The sequence below is a fragment of the Bos indicus genome, chromosome 14 (assembly GCF_029378745.1).
Source record: "Bos indicus isolate NIAB-ARS_2022 breed Sahiwal x Tharparkar chromosome 14, NIAB-ARS_B.indTharparkar_mat_pri_1.0, whole genome shotgun sequence".
Classification (NCBI taxonomy): Eukaryota; Metazoa; Chordata; class Mammalia; order Artiodactyla; family Bovidae; genus Bos; species Bos indicus.
This window is the reverse complement of record NC_091773.1, coordinates 60663234-60682541: the sequence shown is the minus strand read 5'-3', so window position 1 is coordinate 60682541 and position 19308 is coordinate 60663234. Positions and strand designations below refer to the sequence as shown.

At 39.6% G+C, this 19308-nt stretch overlaps 1 protein-coding gene across 31 annotated transcripts in view; it reads left to right on the top strand.

Annotated features, from left to right (window-relative positions):
• RIMS2 (regulating synaptic membrane exocytosis 2) overlaps positions 1-19308 on the top strand; it is a 609863-nt gene that overhangs the window by 587311 nt on the left and 3244 nt on the right. For all 31 annotated transcript variants that reach the window (XM_070802800.1, XM_070802803.1, XM_070802799.1 and 28 more), the window contains 4 exons: positions 11915-12056; positions 16885-16997; positions 17308-17409; positions 18775-18914. In XM_070802800.1, the coding sequence (XP_070658901.1) occupies positions 11915-12056; positions 16885-16997; positions 17308-17409; positions 18775-18914 (497 nt within the window). The remainder of the gene's footprint in view (positions 1-11914; positions 12057-16884; positions 16998-17307; positions 17410-18774; positions 18915-19308) is intronic.

Here is a 19308-nt window from a genome sequence, read left to right as displayed (position 1 = left end):
ATTTTTCAAAGAAGGATTTGTATAACATTTTACAGCTTTCAAAACGCTTTCACATAGATTACAGTATCCAATCCTTATTTATCACTATTCATTAAATACCACTGCATTTCATTTATTCTGTGACATAGGCTAAATCTGATCTCAAGTTTGCATATGATCAAATAAAAACTTGAACACATATCATCTGATTCTAAAATGGCATGCTCTTCTCACCACAAAATGCTGCCTCAGAATAGCTGACTTGAGAGTTAAGACGAGGTTGATGATATTTCATGTCCATTCTTCAGAGAGAAACAGGCACAAAAATATCAGTGGACTGATGTGTGACCAAGGACAGACCTGTCAGCTAAAAAAAGCAAGGGGAGCAATTTTCTAAATAAATTTCATTTGTCATAATAGCAACATCAGATAGTGGGAACGAGAAGGTACCATAGAAATGACAACTCCCAAAAGAGTAAGAGTGAGAGCTATAATTTCTTCAATGTGTTAGGAATACCAAAGTGGTAAGCCTCCGCTTTTATGGGAAAAAAATAGAATGATCTTACTGCAAAAGTCATAAGCTTTGTTTTATTTCTTGCTAAAATCAGGATTAATGATTATTAACAACATTAACAAGTGGGAGCTGAGTGTTCTGATTCTCTGAGGTAATCGCTTCGTTTTGTAAGAAAGCATAAACTGTCTTCCAAAGTGTCTGTTCCATTTTGCAGTGAATGAGAGTTCCTGTTGCTCCATTTCCTCAGCAGCGTTTGGTGGTGTCAGTGTTCTAAATTCTGGCCATTCTAATCCTAGTGTCTCAGATGGTAAAGAACCCACCTGCAATGCATGAGATCCAGGTTCAATCCTTGGGTCAGGAAGATCCTCTGAAGAAGGGAATGGGTACCTACTCCAACATTCATGCCTGGAAAATCCCATAGACAGAGGAGCTTGGCAGGCTACAGTCCAAGGGGTTGCAAAGGGTCAGACACAACTGAGCAATTAACACACACACAGTAGGTGTGTCCTGGTATCTCGTTGTTTTAATGTGCATTTCCCTGATGACATGATCTAGAACACATTTTCATATGATTATTTGCCATCTGTATCTTGTCTTTGGTGAGATGTCAGGCTGTTTGGCCCATCTTATAATCAGGTTGTATGGTTTCTTATTGTTGTGTTTTAAGAGTTCTCTATAGTCTATTATTAGATATGTCTTTTGCAACTATTTCTTTCAGCCTGTGGCTTATCTTCTCATTCTCCTGGCAGAGTGTTTTGCAAGGCAAAACTTTTTAATTTTAATGAAATCCAACTTATCAATTCTTTATTTCATGGATCATGCTATTGTTGTATCTAAAAAGTCATCGCCATACCCAAAGTCATCTAGGCTTTCTCCCATGTTATCTTCTAGGAGATTTATAGTTTCACATTTTACATTTAGGCTTGTGATTCAGTTAATTTTTGTAAAGGGTTTAAGGTCTGTGTCTAGTTTTGTTTTTTTGCATGTGGACATCCAGTTGTACTTCTGGCTGAATCATTGAAGAGACTCTCTCTGCCCCATTGTATTCGAATCCTTTGCTCCTTTGTCGAATATCAGATGACTATATTTATGTGGGTCTATTTGGGGGCTGTATATTCTGTTCTATTGATCCATTACTGGAACACCATAGTAAGTCTTGAAGTTGGATAGTGTCAGTCCTCCAACTTTATTCTTTGAGTCTTTTGCCTCTCCGTGTAAACTTTATAGTCAGTTTGTCAGGATCTCAAAATAACTTGCTAGGATTTTGATTGGGATTGCATTCAGTCTGCCGATCGAGTTGCGAAGACCTGACATTTCAACAATATTACGTCTTCCTATCCAGGAATATGAAATATCCCTCCATTTATTTAGTTGTTCTTTGATGTTACCCATCAGTGTTTTGTAGTTTTCCTCATATAGATCGTGTACATATTTTGTTAGCTATTATACCTAAGTATTCCATTTTTTGGATGCTAATGTAAATGGTATTATATTTTTAATTTCAAATTCCACTTGTTCATTGCTGGTATATAGGAAGGCAGTTGACTTAAATATTAAACTTGTATTTGGCACCCTTGCTACAGTCACTTACTAGTTCCAGGAGTTTTTAATGTCAATTCTTTTCAGATTTTCTACATAGACAATCATGCCATCTGTGAACAAAAACAGTTTTATTTCTTCCTTCTCTATCTATATACCTTTTATTTCCTTTTATTCTTTTACAGTATTAGCTAGAACTTCCAGTATGATGCTGAAAGGAGTAGTAAGAAGGAAAATTCTTGCTTTGTATCTGATCTTGAAAGCTCAAGTTTATCACTATTAAGTAAGATGTTAGTTGTAAGCTTTTTGTAGATACTGTTTATCATTGAGAGTTTTTTATGATGAATAGGTGCTGGATTTTGTTGAATCCTTTTTCAATACCTATTGATATCATGTGATTTTTATTCTAACCTGTTGATATGATGGATTACCTTAACTGATTTTTGAAAATTGAACCAGCATTGCATAATTGACATAAATCCCTCTTCATCGTGGTGTACATTTTTTCACAAATCGTTGTATTTGAAGCTTCTGTTGGCCCTAAAGTTACATGGGCCAGTTTTGCTCACATTTCATTGGCCAAGAAAGTCACATGACCACACTGAACTTCATAAGTGGGAGAAATGTGAATATATTTTAACAGCCCTAATGTCTACCATAACTGTGACCTCTACTTGTAGCTTACTGTATTGAAGCTATTAATATTTAACTTTCATAATAGTTGTGACAAAGCTGATGAAATGAATGAATTTGTGTTAAACTCTGAAACAATTTTGAAAATCAATGGTTAATTTCTATTAATTTCTATTTATTTTAGTTGTTAATGCAAATCCTGGATTAGCCCAAAAGAAATTGTCAGATATTTGTCCCTATTTTGCTTAGACTTTCAGAGACTTGAATTATGTTTATTATAGTAAGAAGCCCTAACAAACATAAATATGAGTGCACAAGCTTTTATACACCGTATAGTAATCTACTTAGGAATATCCATATATTGAGGTCTTGCTGGGCAAAGTGCGTAAATAAACCAGCCTCTTTCACATCCTGGTATATCTACCAATGTGAAGTTACTAAACAGTAGCCAGCCAGAGTGCTGGAGGCAACTTGAAATTTTGAGAAATTAGAGAAGTTATTAATAAAAGACAGCTAAAGTGCAATTTGAAATCATTGCTGGTTTTTAAAGATAAAAATCTTTTATTAAAGAGAAAGTAGCTACTCTGAACCTCAACTTGCTCATTGCTATAGAAAGGGAGTACATAAAATTACAAAGATACACTGGATCCCTATAATAGCTTTTGAAATTCTATAAATCAGTAATTTTAGAAATTCTCATGTTTTAATGCATTTTTTAAATCTCTAGATGAAATGCAAATGGATTCTCTAAATTATACTTGCAAAATATTTCAATAAAATATGTAAATAGGCTTATTAACTCTTGTGGTCAAAACCAAAAATTAAAGTCATTTTTCAGGATCTACCAATCTGTCTTCAACCTGTTTCCATAAATCATTTTCCATATTAACATCAGGAAAATCCTGACTCTAAAATAAGTCTGTCTGCCAAAAGGGGTGAGATTTTCCAGATAAGAGGAAGCAGGAATGGGTTCTGTGGACACAGGATTTGGAAAGTCACTCTGAGATTGTTAGGCATTTGACTGTGAGCCTCCTTTTGGGGCTTGGAAGAGTTTTAAAATCTGCAGCAGAAAGGACTTTTTGATTTTTGTTGTCAAGTCACCAGAAAAGGGTTTCCTGGTTTTCAGCTATTATTAGGGGAAACTGAAACTTTGTTTGTTTATTTAATCAAGTGGTTTTCTTTGAATTCAGAGGGTACCAAGCAATTGAGTCATCAGACTACACGAAGAAGAATAACAGGGACATCTCCTGTGTTGCTTTCTCCTTGTGATGTTTTTTACTTCAAGAATTTGATTTTTACCTACAGGTACCTTCTCCAAATACACTGTCTTAAAATACCCAACACTAGAGTGAATGGTTTAAGAGCTCTACAGCAACATAATCTGGACCTTAGTTTTATAGTTTTCTACCTGAGTATTTTTAAACATCTTTTAACTCCCCCCCACACATATCATATACATGTATACGACAGTTGTGCAGTGTATAAATGTATATATACATACAAATGCGTGCTTAATCATGTCCAAATCTTTGCCACCCAGTGGACTGTAACACCAGGCCCCTCTGTCCCTGGAATTCTCCAGGCAAGAATACTGGAGTGGGAAGCCATTCCCTTCTCCAGAGGATAATGTTATTAATACTGGGGCTTCCCTGGTAGCTCAGAGGGCAAAGAATCTGCCTGCAATGCAGGAGACCAGGGTTCAATCCCAAGGTCAGGAAGATCCCCTAGAGAAGGGAATGGCTACCCACTCCAGTATCTTGCCTGGAGAATTCCAGGGACAGAGGGGTCAGGCGGGCTACGGTCCATGGGGTTGCAAAGAGACGGACATGACAAAGTACACATTCGTATATATTTTTACATATGTTTTAAAATATATATTTTTCCTTATTATGGCTGTTGAGTTCTTACAAATAATTTCCATTGGTCTACTCCTGTGGTCACAACAGGTTATTTTTATACATATCCCATTAAAAAAATGATCTAAATAATTACATTTTGTAATTAACAACTACTACACATTTAGCAGCTTAAAACAGTACCCATTTGCTAGTTCACTGTTCTGTAGGACACGTCTGGCCCGGCTGGGTTCCTGCCCAGGACATCACATGGCTGATGTTAGGATGTTGGCTGGGCTGAGTACTGGCAGAGAACAGACTCCTGCAGGTGTTGGCCTGAGGTCTCCATTTTCTTTTTGCCTTTCAGCTAGGCACTGCTAAAGGCTACTCTCAGGTCCTTCCCACATGGTCCCCTCCATCTTCGAGACACAAAGGAACACTGAATCCTTCTTGTGTTTCAAGTCTCCCTGGTTGACTCTTCTGGAACCAGCCAGAGATGGCACTCTGCTTTCAAAATGTTCATGTGGATATGTTAGGCCCACTGAGATAAGCTCCTTATCTTTAGGTCAACTGGCTAGTAACCTTACTTCCTTTTGCAAAATCCCTTTGCCATGTAAGGTAGCACAATCACGGGAGTCATCTTAGAATTCTGCCTAATATATTTTATATAGGCATTCTCTGTTATATAGATTTTTAGGTTGAATAACATGATGAAGCATTTGAAACATTAAATGTGATTCATCATAATGAATTGGTTTAGGTTAAATTTTGTTGTGAATGTGATGTAAAGGATTTGCAGTATTGAAAAATACATTTATTTTTAAAATAAGCCTATGAATGTATCAGATAAAAGTACATTTGGAAGGCGTATTTTAAAAAGCTATTATAAATGCATAGCATATGCCTAGAGTTCTTTGATTCCATCAAATGACAGTGAGTAGCCTTCTCTTCAGTATATGCTGTTAATCATGGTCATGGTCATAAATGAATGATAGAAACTCAGACTTCAGAGCTAAGAGATCAGAGATGATCTGTCACCCTCCCCCTCCTCTTTTTTTCATAAATGAGGAATCTGAGACTCAGAAGGGGGATAATGACTCAGAGAAGACCATAGAGCCAGCTAGTCCGTGGTAGAGATTGGCCTGGAAAACATGTTTTCTAATTTCCTGTCTAGAAGCCCATATATATACTTATGAAAAGTTAAAGTGTTAGTTGCTCAGTTGTGTCCAACTCTTTGTGATCCCGTGGACTGTAGCCTGTCAAGCTCCTCTGTCCATGGAACTCCCCAGGCAAGAATACTGGAGTGGGTAGCCACTCCCTACTACAGGGGATCTTCCCGACCCAGGGATCGAACCTGGGTTTCCTGCATTGCAGGCAGATTCTTTACCCTCTGAGCCACCAGGGAAGCCTCAGTATTAATGACAGTATCATTCAGTTCAGTCACTCAGTCGTGTCTGACTCTTTGCGACCCCGTGAACCACAGCACGCCAGGCCTCCCAGTCCATCACCAATTCCCGGAGTCCACCCAAACCTATGTCCATTGAGTCGGTGATGCCATCCAATCATCTCATCCTCTGTCCTCCCCTTCTTCTCCTGCCCTCCATCTTTCCCAGCATCAGGGTCTTTTCAAATGAGTCAGCTCTTTGCATCAGGTGGCCAAAGTATTGGAATTTCAGCTTCAACATCAGTCCTTACAATGAATACCCAGGACTGATCTCATTTAGGATGGACTGGTTGGATCTCCTTGCAGTCCAAGGGATTTTCAAGAGTCTTCTGCAATACCACAGTTCAAAAGCATCAATTCTTCGGCACTCAGCTTTCTTTATAGTCCAACTCTCACATCCATACATGACCACTGGAAAAACCATAGCCTTGGCTAGACGGACCTTGGTTGACAAAGTAATGTCTCTGCTTTTTAATACGCTGTCTAGATTGGTCATAACTTTCCTTCCAAGGAGTAAATGTCTTTTAATTTCATGGCTGCAGTCACCATCTGCAGTGATTTTGAAGCCCAAAAAAACTAAAGTCAGCCACTGTTTCCCCATCTATTTCCCATGAAGTGATGGGACCAGACGCCATGATCTTAGTTTTCTAAATGTGGAATTTTAAGCCAACTTATTCACTCTCCTCTTTCACTTTCATCAAGAGGCTCTTTAGTTCTTCTTCACTTTCTGCCATAAGGGTGGTATCATCTGCATATCTGAGGTTATTGATATTTCTCCCAGCAATCTTGATTCCAACTTGTGCTTCCTCCAGCCCAGCGTTTTTCATGATGTACTCTGCATATCAGTTCAGTTCAGTTCAGTTCAGTCACTCAGTCGTGTCCGACTCTTTGCGACCCTGTGAATCACAGCACGTCAGCCCTCCCCGTCCATCACCAACTCCCGGAGTTCACTTAAACTCATGTCCATCGAGTCGCTGATGCCATCCACCCATCTCATCCTCTGTCGTCCCCTTCTCCTCCTGCCCCTAATCCCTCCCAGCATCAGAGTCTTTTCCAGTGAGTCAACTCTTCGCATGAGGTGGCCAAAGAATTGGAGTTCCAGCTTCAAAATCAGTCCTTCCAATGAACACCCAGGACTGATCTTTAGAGTGGACTGGTTGGATCTCCTTGCAGTCCAAGGGACTCTCAAGAGTCTTCTCCAACACTGCAGTTCAAAAGCATCAATTCTTCGGTGCTCAGCTTTCTTCACAGTCCAACTCTCACATCCATACATGACCACTGGAAAAACCATAGCCTTGACTAGACGAATCTTTGTTGACAAAGTAATGTTTCTGCCTTTTAATATGCTGTCTAGGTTGGTCATAACTTTCCTTCCAAGGAGTAAGTGTCTTTTAATTTCATGGCTGCAGTCACCATCTGCAGTGATTTTGGAGCCAAAAAAAAATAAAGTCTGATACTGTTTCCACTGTTTCCCCATCTATTTCCCATGAAGTGATGGGACCAGATGCCCTGATCTTATTCGTTTTCTGAATGTTGAGCTTTAAGCCAACTTTTTTACTCTCCTCTTTCACTTTCAGGAAGCTTTTTAAGTTCCTCTTCACTTTCTGCCATAAAAGGGTGGTGTCATCTGCATATCTGAGGTTATTGATATTTCTCCCAGCAATCTTGATTTCAGCTTGTGCTTCTTCCAGCCCAGCATTTCTCATGATGTACTCTGCATAGAAGTTAAATAAGCAGGGTGACAATGTACAGCCTTGATGAACTCCTTTTCCTATTTGGAACCAGTCTGTTGTTCCATGTCCAGTTCTAACTGTTGCTTCCTGACCTGCATATAGGTTTCTCAAGAGACAGGTCAGGTGCTCTGGTATTCCCATCTCTTTCAGAATTTTCCACAGTTTATTGTGATCCACACAGTCAAAGGCTTTGGCATAGTCAATAAAGCAGAAATAGATGTTTTTCTGGAACTCTCTTGCTTTTTCGATGATCCAGCGGATGTTGGCAATTTGATCTCTGGTTCCTCTGCCTTTTCTAAAACCAGCTTGAACATCTGAAAGTTCACAGTTCACATTTTGCTGAAGACTAGCTTGGAGAATTCTGAGCATTACTTTACTGGTGTGTGAGATGAGTGCAATTGTGCGGTAGTTTGAGCATTATTTGGCATTGCCCTTCTTTGGGACTGGAATGAAAACTGACCTTTTCCAGTCCTGTGGCCACTAAGTATCATTAATTGAAGATTTTCTATATAGCAGGCACTATCCTAAGCATTTTAAATGTATTTTTCTTAACCCTTGCAAATTCTGGAGGTAGGCATTATTATTATCATTGCCATTTACAGTTTAAGAAAGCTGAGTCACAGAAAAAGTAGCTTGCTTCATGTCAGCCGGCTGGTACATGATAATGTAAGGATTCTAAGGGATTCAGAGAAGCAGTTGTGTACCGGGGCCCAACCTCTTCACTGTGCTCTGCTCTTTCCATCCCAGCAGTTGCTTCTAGTAGGGCCTTCCATATATTCTTACAGCTCAGTATCCTCTCCCTGAACAGCGCTACAGGCCACTCATCAGTTATATTCTGACAACAAATCAGGGAATAGCAGAGAACTGGGAGTCAGGAGACTGTGTATAAACTCTGGTTCGGTTGGTTATTTTCTGTATGGCTTCAGGGAATTTTGTCACAGCTGGGACCCTGGGATACTGTATCTGTAAAATGGGGATTGTGAAAATTCTGAAGAGGACACGTTAAAAGCAATCTGTAAACAAGAGGATTACATGCTTATTGTACTGTTATTTTTTGTCAAATGGTGGCTAGTTCTCTTTACCCTATAATAGCAGGTTTTCAAGTCACTTTTGCTGTGATGAGTCAGGCATTAAATGAAAAATAGTAGATTTTTGACACTGCAAAGGCTGTGTTCTGAGGCCTTTAGGAAGTCATGTTTTCTGTGCATACCCTCATTCTGAATTTTCAGATGTCACTGAAGTTGTATGTCTTAGTTGGTGGTGATTTTTCATTCAGGCATTCTTCACCGGAAGCGAATAGTGCAGCTTCCACAGAGGGGCCAGGACTCCCTCACACCAGCTCAGCACCTTTCATGATTCCTCATACCTGTACAAAGTTTTCCTACTCTTTTGATTAATTTAAGTTGTGTTGATTTCTGCTGTATAGCAAAGTGAATCAGTTATATATACTGTACATATATCCACTCTTTTTTAGATTCTTTTCCCTGTCATAGGTCATTACAGAGTACTGAGTAGAGTTCCCTGTGCTATACAGTAGGTCCTTATTAATTATGTTTTATATATAATAGTGTGTATATGGCAATCCCAGTCTCCCAACTTATCCCTCCCCCTCTTCCTCCTTGGTAATGACTCTATTTCTGTTTGTAAATAAGTTCATTTGTACCATTTTTTTAGATTTCACATATAAGTGATATGATATTTGTCTTTGACTTAACTTAAATTTAATGTGGCCATTCTGAGAATCACTCTCAAATAAAATCATAAATATTGAGTGTATGACTGTCAAGATCTACTCTTCATCCCCATCCTTTTTTTGTTGTTGTTAACATTTCATTCTTGGTTTTATGAATATGCATATTTTTTGCTATACTGTTTGAAAGTAAGTTGCAAACAATGTAAGTCTTGAGATCTAAATACTTCAGCATGTATCTCCTAATGATGAGGAAATTTTATATAATATATGCCATTATCTACCTAGGAAAATTAACGATTTTATTATCCTATCTAATATCCAATTCATATTCAGATTTCCCCTACTTGTCCTAAAATTCCTTTTAGTATATTGCTTTTAGGCTTTCTTTCTTTCTTTTTTTTTTTTAAGAAACCAAAGTATACTCATAGCATTTAATGGTTACATCCTGTGATATTTTTAAATCTGGGACAATTTTCCCACCTTGTTAGTTTTTATGATATTAATTTTAAGTGATTCTTGAACAAAATCCCATGTTCTGGGTTTATCTGGTTTTGTGTGTGTGTATCATTTATCTTGTTATTCTCTCCTATTTCTGAAAACTTAGAAGATTGTTACCAAGACCTGATTAGAAATAGGTTGTACATTTTTGTCCAGATCAACCTGATAGGTGCTACAGCGATCGCCACACTATCAGTGCCACTAAGTTGGCTCCCGTGATTAAGATGGCGATAGCCAGGTTTCCCCGTGTTAAAATACGTATTCTCCTTTAGTGATTAGAACTAATTTGTAGGGTGATTTTTTTGGCTTATGTTAATATTCTTTTATTTAATGGCATTAGCATCCGTTGATATGTCTTATTTGAATTATTCCATTGGAGGTTGCAAATGAGTAATTTTAACATTTTATCATTTTGTACACATATTAACTAATCATTTCTCTGGAAGGATGTGCTTTCCCTCATCTATGGACGGTGATGTATCTCCTCTTAATAGTTCATATCAGTACAACATGTTTTAACTATCAATTATCTAAAATATCAGCCTCAGTTGTAGATCACTCTACATATCTACTGATCTATGGAACTGAGTTGTAGATCAGTCATTACATGTTTTATATGTACTTATTAAAGCATTTTGATGTACATTAAAGTTGGAAGTGGAGAACAGATGAAATTTAAAGCAGTGTTTCAAAATGGTGAGCATATATTTCAAGAGGTTTGATGGAAAGGATTTCCACAAGTCACTGGCAATATCACCAAGTATTTATTGATCTAAAAGGAAGTTATTAATACCAGGCAATAAAAGAGCTTACCATCTCCCAAAATACTGATGATATGTATGGTCAATGTGGATAAATAGTGAGGCCTGACAGGGAGTAAATTAATCTAAGTATTTTGAGCCATCCCCCTGTTGCTGCAGCTTTAGCTGTCTCTCAGCTCCACATTCTAACCTGTAAGGTCTCTGACAGTTGGGGCTGTTTCTTGGATCATAATCTGCCCAATTTTTAAGCCCGTCTCAAATCCCACCCCGTCTGTGAGCAGGAGCTCCTTCCTCCTGTCCTCTGCAGATGGCAGTTTGTACGTCTGTCACATCTGCGGTCTTGACTCTGCTTCTTTCCTATTTGGCCTCCTAGTGGGCTTCCATAAGCAAAGCTCCTAGTCAGACTGTTAAAGATCCTTAAGAACATGACTTGGTGGTGATTGTACTTTAGTTGCTAGGTTGTGTCTGGCTCTCTTGCGACGCCTTGAACTGGAGCCCACCAGGCTCCTCTGTCCATGGGATTCTCCAGGCCAGAATACGGGAGTGGGTAGCCATTTCCTTCCCCAGGGCATCTTCCCAACCCAGGGATCAAACCTGGGTCTCTGTGAATTCTTTACCGACTGAGCCACCTGGGAAGCCCTAAGAACATGACTATCCATGACCAAAAGCTTAAAAGCTCTTTTTTCACTTGGGAATGCTGGGTTTTGCATTCCCTATGAGAATCTCTCTGAAAACTGCCAACAGATGTGAAAAGTGTTTTCAGGCAGAGCTGTCTCCTAAGTGTAGCTTTCTTTATACTCTATACTTTCTAATACTCATCAGTCTACAAAAACAAGTTTTTCTATGAAAATTGAAGGTAGAATTGAGAATTACTCACCACCTATTCTTTGGAAATAATGTGAAGGCCTACTTCTTTGACTATGACAGAAAGAAAAAAGAAAAAGACAGGCATAAATTAAATCTTGATTTAAATATTACAGTGAAAACAAAGCTTATTTTATTTTACATAGTTTGAACCTTTTTGTTCCTTTTGTTACCTATTTGAACACTGTTTTAAATGGAAATAAAACAATGGAATTTTGTGTTTCTTGACAATTTTTTAGAAAATTTTCATCCCACTCAACAAGACAAGATTTGAAATACCTTTTCTGTCTCCTTCATAAAAGCACTTTAGATTTACGCAGTTTTTTTTCTTTCATCTGAGAACCTCAGTGCATTGGCTGCTACGTTTGTTACCTGATGGTGATGACACAACTATCACCTCTTTTGTTCTCTGTCTTTGCAGAAACCGGAGGTAAAAAGCTACGGAGCACTGTCCAGAGAAGTACAGAAACAGGCTTGGCTGTGGAAATGAGGAACTGGATGACTCGACAAGCGAGCCGAGAATCTACCGACGGCAGCATGAACAGCTACAGCTCAGAAGGAAAGTGAGTGATGCTGGCCGAGCAGTGGTCTCCTCCACGCCTCGCTGCAGTCTTCCTTCTCTCCCCCTCTCTCTGCTTTCACAGACGCTAACTCGCATGCTCCGGGGCACTGCTTTAACCTTCACTGGCTGATTTGCTGTGAAGAAAACTTCTGCTTACCTGCCACTGAGAAATGTGACATGCCTGGCTTTTTATATCAATGGACATAGGTTTGGGGATAAAGTGTTTCACTTTAAAGGCAAGATACTAAAATATAGCTGTCACAAATGGAAGTTTGCCCTACCTTGAAATGACACATAAAAACACAGCAACACTTTAAGTTCCAGTGCCCATGCCACATGTACAATGCTCATTTTGAAAATCTTTGCTCTAACAGTTATCACTAAAAAATATAGAAAACTGATACATGCTTAGTTGCATCCAGTAACAGTTTGGATAAATGTAACAACAAAAAAGAAACGCCACAAACTTTGCTGAGCCTTTCCTTTATGTAATTATCATGTAGCTTTCCCTTGACTCCACTGTGTCTGAGGTATTTTTAAGGCATTCCTAATGATTGTACAGCCCTGTCACCCACGAATTAACAGTAATTAGCAACTGCAGAGCTGTAGATGGATATGTAAAGGACGTTAATAGAGGAAAGGAGGGTTTAGTGACCTCATCTGTCATCACTATGGAAGCAGCAGATGCTTAGGGAACGTAGTGTGTAGTCAAGTTCACAAATGTGTGGCCATGGGAGCGGCTGGCAGAGTGTTGATGATTTTGCCTTAGGAATCATTTGCGTAGCATAGTTATGTAAATACAAGAGACGTATATGGTTTTCATACATCTATAAATAAGGTTATGTGTGATAATTTATGGAAGCATTAAAAATGTTCAGATTATATATTTGGGAATTAAGCTTGGGGGAAGAAACAGATTTGACATTAATAAAGGAAGTTTTAAAAGAGATGGAGAATCAAGTAAAAAAGAAATGTGCATGAGCACTCATCACTGCAAAGTGCTGTGTTAGATACTGTTAGAGATTTTAAACATTTGAACTATGACCCCTGCACTCCAGGTGCTTATTGTCTTATTGGAGAAATGGGATTAATACACATAAATTCACTCAACAGGTATTTCCATACCTTCTAATGTTCTAGGCGCTTCACCATGAGTTGGGGATATAAATCACACAAGGGAGCAAAACTCAGTTGCTGGTTTGACATAGGCTTTAGAAGCATATAGGCTTAAATGCTAATCTGTTTTCGGTGCTATACAAATTTGGGCAAGTTATGTACTTTTTTAAGATTCACTTATTTATTTGATTTTTTATCATTCGTTTATTTTATTCATTAATTGAGTTTAATAAATACATACAGTATTGCAGGCATGGTTCCAGTGCTGGAGATATAGTAGTAAACACAGAAGAAAAAAAACCCTGCCCTCATCAAACTCACAGTCTAACAGATAAGATGGACAATAAACTAGAAAATGTATTTAAGTGCATATATAAGAAAATCTAGTAAAATATATAATAGACTGGGTGGTGTGAGTGCTAAGGAGATAAAGGTAGGAAGAGAGATGGTAGGTTAAGGATAGGGTTTTATGAAGGACAGACAGGGAAAGGGGCACATCTGAGTAAAAATCTGAAGGAAGTTAGTGAGCTTGTGGGGATATGAAGAACATATCAGGCTGAAGCAGTGCTGAGGTAGGAGCTTGCCTGGCAACCACAATGGGGGGGCATCCTGGGGAGTGAGGCAGAAGTGGTAAGAAATTAGAGATATGGTGGGCAGGGGTGGATGGCTGGTGTTGTCTTTACATATCATTGCAAGGACTTTGCTTTACTCAGATTGGGGTGAGAAACCAATGCAGGACAGTGAGCAGACACCTGACATTATCTGACTTCAGCTCTAACAGATCAATCTGGTTGCTGTGGGAGTGGAGAGTAGAAGTGGCAACAGGGGGATCGTTCAGAAGGCTGTCTCGGCAACACAGAAGGAGAAAATGATGGCTGGGACCTGAATGGTAGCATTAGCGAGGTCAATTCTGGAGGTATTGACAGGAGAACCAATAAGATTCAATAATGCATTTGATGCGAATGTGAGAGAAAGACTGTGTATTGGTTTGTTGTGCTGAGCTCAGTCGTGTCTGACTCTTTGCAACCCCATGGACTGTAGCGCGCTAGGCTCCTCTGTCCACGGGATTCTCCAGGCAAGAATACTGGAGTGAGTTGCCATGCCCTCCTCCAGGGGATCTTCCAACCCAAGGATCGAACCTGTGTCTCTTGAGACTCCTCCATTGCAGGCAGATTCTTTACCCACTGAGCTATCTGGGAAGTTTGTTAGGGCTACTGTTAAAAAAAACGAAAAGAAACAAAACACAGAAATAATACCACTTAAACAACAGAAATTTATTTTCTCATAGTTTTGGAGGATGAAAGTCTTAAGATCAAGATGTCAACAAGTTTAGCTTCTCCTGAGACCTCTCGTCTTCTTGGCCCCTAAATGGCCACCTTTTCACAAGGTCCTCACATAGTATTTCCCCTCTGCATATGTAGCCCTGGCGTTTCTTCTAAGGATACCATCATATTAGCTTAGGGCCCCACCATTATGACCTCATTTAACCTTCTGCTAAGTCACTTCAGTCATGTCTGACTCTGTGCGACCCCTGAGACGGCAGCCACCAGGCTCCCGCGTCCCTGGGATTCTCCAGGCAAGAATACTGGAGTGGGTTGCCATTTCCTTCTCCAATGCATGAAAGTGAAAAGTGAAAGTGAAGTCGCTCAGTCGTGTCCAACTCTGAGTGACCCCATAGACTGCAGCCTACCAGGCTCCTCCGTCCATGGGTTTTTCCAGGCAAGAGTACTGGAGTGGGGTGCCATTGCCTTCTCCTCATTTAACCATCAGATCAGATCAGTCGCTCAGTCGTGTCCGACTCTTTGTGACCCCATGAATCGCAGCACACCAGGCCTCCCTGTCCATCACCAACTCCCGGAGTTCACTCAGACTCACATCCATCGAGTCAGTGATGCCATCCAGCCATCTCATCCTCTGTCGTCCTCTTCTCCTCTTGCCCCTAATCCCTCCCAGCATCAGAGTCTTTTCCAATGAATCAACTCTTTGCATGAGGTGGCCAAAGTACTGGAGTTTCAGCTTTAGCATCATTCCTTCCAAAGAAATCCCAGGGCTGATCTCCTTCAGAATGGACTGGTTGGATCTCCTTGCAGTCCAAGGGACTCTCAAGAGTCTTCTCCAACACCACAGTTCAAAGGCATCAATTCTTTGGCGCTCAGCCTTCTTCACAGTCCAACTCTCACATCCATACATGACCACAGGAAAAACCATAGCTTTGACTAGACAGACCTTTGTTGGCAAAGTAATGTCTCTGCTTTTCAATATGCTATCTAGGTTGGTCATAACTTTCCTTCCAAGGAGTAAGGGTCTTTTAATTTCATGGCTGCAGTCACCATCTGTAGTGATTTTGGAGGCCAGAAAACCTTAACCATCCCTTTAAAGTTTCTACCTCCTAATACAGTCATAACTGGGAATTACAGCTTTAGCAGTCTGTCCAAAGGAAAGACAATTGCAAGGCTGAGCAATTGAAAGAATGAAGTTGCCATTTAAGATAAGAATCCTCTTGAGAAGAACAGAGTTTGGTTTTCTGTTTGTTTGGGGGTTGAGAGTCAGTGTGGGACAAGTTGAGTTTTGATTGCCTGTTAGACATTCAAGCAGGTAAGTAGAGCAGTTAGAATACAGGTCTGGGACCCAAGGGAGAAGCCCAAGCTGGAGATGTCAGTCAAGGTAATGTCACTACAGACAATGTTTAAAACCTTGAGATGGGATGAGATTGCCAAGGGAATTGGGCCATACAGGGAAGAGGTCAAAGGATTGAGTGGCTATATTTAGTGGTAGAACTAGCAAAAGAAACAGTGAAATAGCTACATAAGAAAACCAGAAGACTACAGAGTTCAGGAAGTAAAGTGTTTCAAGTGAGAGGGAGTGATCATTTGGATCAAATGAGACCAATATGTTCAATTAGACGAGTACAGAGTATTAACAATCAAATTTACCACTCTGGTTATTAGGTAACCTTGATCAGAGAAGTTTTGGTGGAGTAGAGAAAAACAAAGCTTGGAAGAGAGCAAGGGAAAACTGAGTACAGTTTCACTAGAGAATAAGAGGAAAGAAATTGAAGATAGGGACTTCCCTGGCAGCCCGGTGGTTGACATCGAGTTTCCAAAGCAGGGGGCACGGGTTTGATCTCTGGTCGGGAACTAAGATCCCACATGCCTGTGCAGTGCAGCAGGAAAAAAAAGAAAGAAATTAAAGAAAGTGAAAAGATTGTACATAGAGACATCTCTTTGAAGAAATTCCAGGGAGAGAAATGAGATTGTAGCTGAAGAGGAAAGGGTGTTGGGAAAGGGATTTTTTATTTCTTTGAGGAGGAAGAAATAGTGTGTTTGGGTATTGATGGCAGTAATCTGAAGGCTTTCTTCATTGATGAAAATGGATTACATAACAGACTGTCTCGTAATGCAGCTGAGAGATTCAGTATGCTCATGCCAGTCACAGAATAAGTGCTCAGCGTGTAGGAGTGCTGTATGTAGAACTCACAGCTCGTGCCCTCCAGACAAGGAAGAGAAAGGCACACAGACAGAAGTGTGCGCGCTGTGCAGGACGAGGGCTGCTGGAGGAGAAGGAAGGAGGGCCGTGGGGGTGCAGGGGGCGCTTGGGATCCAGTTAATATGTGACAAAATGGCGATTACCAACTTCTCCTGCCACAGGCAAGGGGTTAGATGGAAACAGGAGTGGAGGGTAACACAAAATAATCCTGTGTTGTTTGCTTTTAGTCTGATCTTCCCTGGTGTCCGCTTGGCCTCGGATAGCCAATTCAGTGATTTTCTGGATGGCCTTGGCCCTGCCCAGCTAGTGGGGCGCCAAACTCTGGCCACACCCGCCATGGGTAAGAATTTCTGTCATGTGATTCGCTGTTTCCCTTTTAGCTTATTGAAAAATCACATTCCCCAATTTCATAAGATCTTTAGGAGTATTATCTGGAATGAGTATATTTAACAACATAAACTTAAACTTTTTCCATTTTAATTTATATGCTTTTTAAAGTAAGAGATCACTGATACATTTTTAAATATATTTGAATGTAGGAAAATACATGGGAAATGAGCCAACAAGGTTAAACCAAGATCTGACACAAGCATTTTTCCATTTGCTTTTGTGTGTTAAGGCCTGTTTGTTTCTTCCTCACTCCCTATTAGGTGACATTCAGGTAGGAATGATGGACAAAAAGGGACAGCTGGAGGTGGAAATAATTCGGGCCCGTGGCCTTGTTGTAAAACCAGGTTCCAAGACACTGCCAGGTAAGAACAAAAGAGATTTCTTCTGTTACTGTTCATCATCTACACTTTGCAATTCAGAGACTTTGTTTTTGAAGAGATGCTGAAAACTTTGTTTTTAGATAACCAAGGGTACTGATAAATGAGTCAGTTATCTATAGTAGTTTGCATTTCTCCTGAGTGAGCACCCAGTCAGGGTGATCTGGTGGGGAGAAGTCATTAGCTAATAAGTACATATGTGGTAGAAACCCTACAAAATAAAAACTATCACACTTATGTACATGTCGCACAAAATGAATTACCTAAGAAGTTCTTGTTAGCTGGTATTTTGTGTTATTCTGTTTATCTGAGCTTCAGAATTCTCCTTAGAAATCCTTAGCATTCTGGAATTAGAATAAATATAGATAGATATAGGTCCCCAAAATAGCATAAACCCATAGACGAAGGACATTCTAGCTAGAAGACTCTTACTTCCTGGAGTGTATAGAGAGGCACCATTATAAGTTTTTATTGCAATCTCACATTTTGTACCAAAATATTATAATCCAAGGTGCTTAGAGCCATAGGGAATGCCAAAGATTCCAGATGCCTGGTGCAGAGATGTAGACAACTTCAGACCTGATGTACAGAACAGTTCTGAAACTTGGTTTCTCACCTCAGCACCTCCACTGAACGAATTGTAATTCTGAATCTCTAACCTAAAAAGTTCACGTTTTTACCCGGTGCTGCCTATTGTACAACTTTGCAGTGCTGAGTAAGACAGTTGTGTTCATAAAGGTCTCAGAGTTAGTCACCTGATTGCTAGAAAGAATACCGCGGTTCGTACATGCATGAAAATGCTTTTATAAAGAGTCTGTCAGAAAAATATCAATGCATGGTATTTATAATTAGTTGCCTCTTTCCAGCTAATTTGAACATACTACATCAAATCCCACCCTTGTCTTGTACCCACACCATCAATAAATAAGCCCTTTGGAGTGATAAATGCTCCATGGGGACGGGTAAAACAGTTTGATTTTGAGAACGTTTAACTAGATTTATGAATTGACACATGAAAAACTGCGTGAGACCTCTTTCTTGGATATTGTTTGGGACCAGAAGGATTTCTCTTTTAAAAGCAGTATATAAAACCAGTTGATGGCAAAACAGTAATCAACTCAGAGGCTGTGTTAACTGCCTAAAACTACCTGAATGACTGATATCTAATCTATTGTTATCTAATTTATCTATTGTTTATCTAATAATTTTGACATAATGTGGAAAGGCCAGTGATTTTTGACTGCTGGCTCTTTTAACCTGTGACTAAGCTGTGGCAGGTGTCATCCACAAGTTGGGTGTTCTGTAACCAGAGCTCATCACTTAACTCTCCTGTGTGTTTTCTTTCCCAAGCACCATACGTAAAGGTGTATCTATTAGATAATGGAGTCTGCATAGCCAAAAAGAAAACAAAAGTGGCAAGAAAAACGCTGGAACCCCTTTACCAGCAACTATTATCTTTTGAAGAAAGTCCCCAAGGAAAGGTTTTACAGGTATTTATTGAATTATATATTCCTTACCTAAGAAGGTGTCTTCATGGAGTCAAACATTCTCTTCCAGTCCTCTCCCCAGCTGAAATTCTTGGGGAACTTCCAAGCAGTGGCCAGTGCTATAAAGCTGTACACACTAGGGAACTATGCTGAATGTAATAAACCATAATGGAAAAAAAATATGAAAAAAAGCCAACACAGTTTCCTTTAAAGTGAACTATAGACTTGTAAACCCCCATCACACATTGGCTCTTATCTTCCTTAACGGCTTAGGATCCTAACACTCCTGTAGAGTTTTCCGACTATACCTTTGAATTCCAGTAAAGATAACTATCCCAGTAATTAAATACAACTACATAACTTGATGTTTGATGTCAACACATTGTATGAAAGTTGC